This window comes from Triticum urartu, chromosome 6A (genome assembly GCF_056163025.1).
Source record: "Triticum urartu cultivar PI428250 chromosome 6A, HENAU_Tu73, whole genome shotgun sequence".
NCBI classification, from domain to species: Eukaryota; Viridiplantae; Streptophyta; class Magnoliopsida; order Poales; family Poaceae; genus Triticum; species Triticum urartu.
The window spans coordinates 209,062,386-209,069,256 of NC_141878.1; the positions used below are offsets into that span (position 1 = coordinate 209,062,386).

Here is a 6,871-nt window from a genome sequence, read left to right on the forward strand (position 1 = left end):
AAATAGAATAAAAATTGTCGTCTTGGGGTTTCGATCCCAAGACCACAACCTCTAGTAAAGAGCGAGCAAACCAACTGAGCTAAGGAGATGTTATGTTGTAGAAGGAGATATATCCATTATATGTTATATGGAATAATATTCCAACACAGCAACGTCTCGTATATTTTCCTGTTGCTAAATAGTTGAACTTCGGTTTGAAAGTTACTATGGACAACAGATCCGCACGAGCGGCTAGCCGGCTAGAAGAAACTGTCTGGTACTATTAGACATAAATAAATGAGGCAGACCGCCACGCCCAAATTTTTTGATGGTCACACACTAATTGACAGAAACAACACATATGACAGCACGATCACATATTATTCTATATTTCTATGAAAATTTCAGCATGGTTGCTGCCCATTTTTCTGAAAATGACACAAACACAAAGTGGTTCACAGACATAAATAAGGTTCGAAATATCAACTTGTTGTTTTTTCAGCACACACAAATCAGGTTCACAAACATAAATAAGGTTCAATAACATCCACTTGTTGGTCAAAATATAAAGGTCCAAATTCTCAAACATGCATAAGGTTGAAAGGAAACATGTCCAGGTTCACAAGCAAAAGGTCACGATCACACAAACTTCACATATGTAGCTTCTTTTTGCTTCTTGTGTTTTTAGCAGGACTGTTTGCTGGTTCCGCATTTGCAATTCGAATATGCATGGGAGACGAAACAAATCCACTTGCAGGTCCATCGGTTGTGGTACAAAATTCATTTTGCATGTCCTTCCTTTTCCTAGTGTTCTTCACACTTGTTTTCTTCACACTTTTCTTTGAGCTGTACAGAAGTTAGTCATGTTGCAAAAAAGAATGAAAATAGATGTTGAAAATACATATAGAAAAGCACATGTTCTTTTGATGTTACCTAGCAGAACTTGCAACCATTGATAGTTCAGGGTCGCCTTCTCCTACCACAAAAGGGGCTTCCCTAGCTTGGAGGTCAGCCTCATCTTCTCCAAATGCTGGGTCAACTGGATTTGTGCACAACCTGGCAATGTGCCCGAAGCCTCCGCATCGCTTGCGCTTCCTTTTCCTGGCGCCCACGCCAGCACCTTCAGCACTAGATCTAATTCTAGTCTTCCTTGGTCGGCCTTTTGGCCTCCTCAACACTGGATCATGTAGTTTGAAGCCAGGGTCAACAATGTCCCATTGTTGCTTGGCTACCATTGCAGGTATGTTGTCCGCATACGCAGCCTTAAATTTTGCAACGGAGTAGAACTCATGTACATATGGTTCAATTTCTGATACTGGACCTCGTAGTGAAGTAATAAAGTACAAGGCATGGATACATGGCAAACCCTTGACCTGCCATTGCCTGCAGCTACATGTTTCCTTTGCGATGTCAACAGGGTACCTCCATTCCCTATTATCTTTGTCCACTGCAGTAATTTCTGCCTCAACATCACTGCGTCTAATTACCATCATCTTCAGCCCTGAAAAGAACACAAAACATTAATTATTGAATTGAGTTGTTATGAAATTAATCAATTGAAAGAGTACAAGATATTTACCTTTGGATTTGGCATGCAGTGCCTTTATCACACTTGGTATTATGAGATGGCCAAGCCATTTTTCTAATGCTATCCTGATCCGCAGATCAAACTTCTCCATTATCATCTGCCTAATCTTGTCCAACATGTCGACAATAAGAAGAGACTTAACTTTTCTGACTTTGCTATTAAATGACTCTGCGAGGTTGTTGTTGACGTAGTCAACCTTGCATATTTCATTGAACTTGCCTCTATACCATATCTTTGTGTGGTGTTCAGCCATATATTTTTGGACACTCTTCTTAGCAAGGATCTGTTTCATATGCCAGTTGTGCTTTCTAGAGCTGAAAGTTAAGCTTGCAGCCCAAAGATTATCATCATAGACCTTGCCCTTGAATTTTTTTCTAAAATTTGCAGCAAGATGCCTCATACACTCCCTATGCTCCACTCCAGGCCACACTTGTTCTACTGCTATCTCTAAACCTTTGCAAGCGTCAGTGTGTATGACTAGTCCTTTAGGATGCCTAATAAGCCCACGCAGATTTTGAAGAAACCAAGCCCAACTTTCACATGATTCTGTCTCTAGCACCCCATATGCAACTGGGTAAAGCCAATTACGGACATCAATGGCACAAGCAGAAGCTAGTTGCCCTTTGAATCTCCCATTTAGTGCAGTTGAGTCTACGGCCAAGTATGGTCGACATCCATTTAAAAAGCCTTGCCAACATGCCTTGAATGAAACAAACACCCTCCTAAAGCATTCCTTCTCCCTCACTTTTCCTTTGACCTTGTACTACACAGTTTCTTTGTCTATTTCCACTACACTACCAGGAGAACACTTCTCCACCTCAGCCTTGAAACTATAGAGACGATGGAAGCTATCTTCCCATTTTCCACTAATCATATCCATTGCTTTGTCCTTACCACGAGATACACGCATGTATGGCACCGTGAAGTGGTACTTCTCATGGATCTTCTCTTGAAGAGCAGTAGGGCCAATATCTGGGTTCTTTCTCACCCACTCCAGCACAACATCAGCAACCCACCTGCTCTTTGCCGGCTTGAACTTCTCACTTCTTAGCTTAGTTGGGCATGTATGAGAGAAAGGACACACCTTGATCTGTAGGAAACAACAAAATCAGTTAGTATGTTGCTAGTATGTTAAACTTGCCACATTTGTATAGTTACCAGTTCCACAAAATAAATGGTACAATAAACAAATCAATTAGATGTTAGCAAGTTATACCTGAAATATTGTGCTATTCCTCATATAAGAGCCATGAATTCTGCACTTACACCTCTTATATGCACAACTTGCTCTCAGCCTCTTAGAATCACTCTTTTCGACTGTATAGTCAAATTCACGTTTAATTGCAAAAGTAGAAAGTGCATTCTTGCAGTCCAACAAAGAGGGGAATACCGAGCCTTCTGCAAATAATGGGTTCTCCTTGTTATATACTACAACAGGTCTGTCCTCCTCCTCCTCTTCCTCTTCATCAACTAAACCCATGTCTCTATTCTCTTCTTCCTCTTCAGTGTCAGTGGATTCATATGCTGGAGGATTATCTTCCTCTTCCATATCTGTCGAATCATCTTCTTTGGTAGACTTCTTGACCAAGTCTGGATACTGCCGCTCATCATCATTATCCGAGAGAATAGCATTATCAGGTATAGCATCATCAGTTATGTCTCTATTAGCATCGTCAACACTGTTAGACTGCTTGACTCCCTGTATGTTGATTGTATCAACATCAACTGCCTGACTCCCTGTATGTTGACTCTCACTGTAACAAGGTTGTGTAGGTGGATTATGGATAGGTGTGCTAGGAGTTTGGGATTTTTGAAGAACCTCAATTTGCATAGATATTTTCTTTGAATCTTGATGTTTTCCAAACATCAAAGCTGCATCATCATCACATACAACAGCAACCCATTTATTCTGCTCCCTATCATAGTACTTCAACTCAACGTAATCACGCCACCCCCATGGATAGGTATCACACAGTTTGTGCAGCAATGTTTTGTGTGTGATACTAGGTTCTACGAATAGATGAAAATCAAAGCCGCCAACATATCGCTTGAGACCATCACTATTCTCACGGCTTGTTTCCATCCTAACTGTCAGCATACAAGCAGTATCTGCATCCATCCTGACCATCAGGAACACAAGTACCAAATTGCACGCGATTATCAGTAAGGCAAAGTCAGCTACTACAAATTCTATGTACAAATTTCGACCTCTACAAGTTATATTCAACCACACACGCACACTAAGAATTAGTATACTCACAATGCAGGAATTTCACAGCATATGTCATGTTGGGGCGTCCTGTGGCCGATGCAAGCCTCCGATTTGGTCCTGCTGTCCATCGCCATTGCCGTGGAACAATTGCACTTCAAGACTCGGGAGGAGCTACGGAGTCAGCCGGGAGAAGCGCCGGAGCTGCCTGCCTCCGGTGGCGGTGCCGGGCGGGAGGAAGAGCCGAAGCTGGGATGGGTGGCGGCACTCGGCGGGAGGCGCCGCAGCTGCGACGAGTGGGGCGCGCCGGAGCTGGGCGGGCAGCCCGGCGACCGGCGGTGCCAGGTGAGGATTTTGGCAGGCGGCGGCGATGACTGGGGATATTGGTTCCAGCTGGGGAAAGGGAAACTGCCACGAACAGATCAGGTCAAGGATTAGATAAGATTTTGTTTAGTTAGCTTCATACATCTGTATATAAGGTCTGTATCTCCTCACAAAACTAATTTTTTCCATGGTTCAGTTGGTTAGCTCGTGCGCCTGTGTAGCCCGTGGTCTTGGGTTCGAACCCCCAGCCTCCCAATTTTTCTTCTCTTTTTCTCATGCGGCCCTTACAAATGGGATATGGGTAATTTCGTCATCTAACTTCAGTCAACGTGTATTGACCAAACGGTAACGGTGAAAAATGGTCTTTTTGAGCTTGATTTAACAGAACAGTGGCATTTTTGAGTAGTGAAAATGTTTAGTGGCAAAACTGAGTAGCGCTAGACAGCCGATGGCAAAACTGATAAAAACCCAAAAAAATATTATTTATCATCTCTATCAGATCTCACTTTCGTAAGTGACCGTGAAGGGATTGACAACCCCTAAGCGCGTTGGTTGCATTGAGCTATTGTTTTGTGTAGGTACGAGGGACTCGCACGTAGCCTCCTACTGGATTGATACCTTGGTTCTTAAAAACTAAGGGAAATACTTACGCTACTTTGCTGCATCATCCTCTCCTCTTCGGGGAAATCCAACGCAGTGCTCAAGAGGTAGCAACTGACGACGAGGCGGAGGACAATGTCGGCTCCACCGAGGCCCTGCCCCGCCTTCGCCGGCTTCTGTGAGGCCCTGCTCCGCCAAGGTCCCGCCCTGCTGGCATCGAGGCGGAGGACTTCGCTGGCTTCGGCGAGGCCCTACTCCGTCGAGGCCCCACCCCACCAACAACGAGGCAGAGGACATTGCCGGCTCCGCCGAGGCCCTGCCCTGCCAGCAACGAGGTGGGAGGATTTCCCCCGCTCCGCCGAGGTGTAGCCTCGCCGGCAACGAGACAAAGGACATCGCTGGCTCTGTCGAGGCCCTGCCCCGCTGCCAACGAGGCTGCGCCACACAAAAAACGAGGAAGAGTAGAACACGGTAGGTCGTCGCCGCTCGGGTCCAAGTAAGGCCACCGCTGCTACCCTCCGGTTGAAGCCAAGCTTGGCGGGTTGACCATTGACGGCCGATTAGCTTCTTGGCAGCGAGTTGGAGAGCTGTGCTGGAGAAGGACGCTGCCTCAGTGACTTAACTGCATGTGCAGTTGGGTCACTGACATGTGGGACCAACAGGCATCTTGCCCACATTTTAAGTCACTGAAGCTTCTGTTCGGCTCAGCCGGACACGGGTGGGTAGTTTTGGTTAATTAATTATACCTCCGGCGCACCCCTTTTTAGTTGAAGAATGTATGAAATGTAATGATGAAATCTGGCTGTGTATGAATGAATTTAGTTCAATTAGTTCGAGTTCTTGTATCACTGGCATTGGATGAAGATGCAAAATAATATGTACTAGCATTATTCCCAGGGTGATCACCTCATTTGCAGCAGTTTCACACGTACTCCCTCCGGTCCTTTTTAGTCTGCATATAAGTTCTATCTGAAGTCAAAGTATCTCTACTTTGACCAATCTTATAGAAAAAGTATCAACATTCACAATGTAAAATCAACTGACTTGAAAGAAATCTAATATGCGAAGTAAAAAGTAACAGAGTGAGTACAAAAAGTTTGAGCTGCTTTTTAGCGTTCCTGCACATTGCAATCAAACACACAGGCCTGGCAATTCATAGAGACATTCAAAACAATCGATGATTATGCATCTCAGTGATTCACATGTCAGAGCCAATATTTACTTCACAACTAAAGAATAAAGAAAAATTGATCGATGTTGCTGACAGCAAAGGGCGTCCATTCAAAAATATCAAACGCATGTCTTCTTGCTAACATCAATGAGCAAGATTTGACAAGGTTGTCCCATTCCAAAATGTCAAATGCATGTTGTTTTGCGTACATCAATGAGCAAACTTTGACAAGGTTTTCCCATTCCAAAATATCAAATGCCTACGATTGTGGAATGGGCAGGGTTTGCCATCAGTTCGGACATTGACATGGCACCTCATGCTAAATAAACCAGCTATTCTTTTTGTGCAGTTCCACCAAAATCAACCAAATTCGCGCGTAGCTTGTATGATTTCGCCTTTTTATATGTTGCAACACCTTGAACATATCGGCACCTCCTTTCTTGTGGTGGAAATGAATGATTCGAGAATATTCAAGAACATTTTGTGCAGTTCCCATTGAAATCAAGATGAGCACCCCAGTTTGCATAAATACAAAAGAAGTGATTAGTATAAAGCAAACTGTACTATGAATTGATGGTTTAAACAGGCAACCTACATGATCCATGCAGAGCACACATTTAGAAAATGGAACTCGCCGAAAGAATCCTAAAACAACAATTGGCCATCACAGCAACAAAGATGGAGATCCGTGAGTCCTTCTGAGCTGAAGTTAGTTTGTTCTTGTGGGCAGTAATGTAACCATCCTTCAACTGCTTCCTTCTGTTATGAAGAGGATGATCTTGTTGTGCAAAGGCAAGAGAACAAGTAAATGTTGCATCCCTATTTGCTTGAAAAAAAGGAAAGGAAATAATTAAAACAACACAGATGAAGCACTTCTCGAGGACAATACCACTTTCTCATGACAATATCTAAATAGTAGCACAATAGCAATAGAGATGACAAAGCTCAATCATATGGATGAAACCCGTGGGCCAGTACCAACCTTCGCCAGGAGGCTTAT

General features: G+C 43.7%; 1 protein-coding gene across 1 annotated transcript; it reads right to left on the reverse strand.

Annotated features, from left to right (window-relative positions):
* Window positions 1–908: 908 nt before the first annotated feature.
* On the reverse strand, window positions 909–1,967 carry LOC147964774 (uncharacterized). Its single transcript, XM_087530155.1, has 2 exons — window positions 1,559–1,967; window positions 909–1,480 (listed from the first exon to the last, which is right to left on the reverse strand). The coding sequence occupies exons 1-2, from the start codon at window positions 1,965–1,967 to the stop codon at window positions 909–911; spliced, it is 981 nt and encodes a 326-aa protein (XP_087386281.1).
* Between the last annotated feature and the right edge of the window lie 4,904 nt (window positions 1,968–6,871).

Excerpts from the sequence above, each read along its gene's own strand:
- LOC147964774 (XM_087530155.1), bottom strand. The coding sequence starts at position 1,967 with ATGAGGCATCTTGCTGCAAATTTTAGAAAAAAATTCAAGGGCAAGGTC. Across the intron at positions 1,481-1,558 it reads ACTGCATGCCAAATCCAAAG|GGCTGAAGATGATGGTAATT; the intron begins GTAAATATCTTG and ends TGTTCTTTTCAG.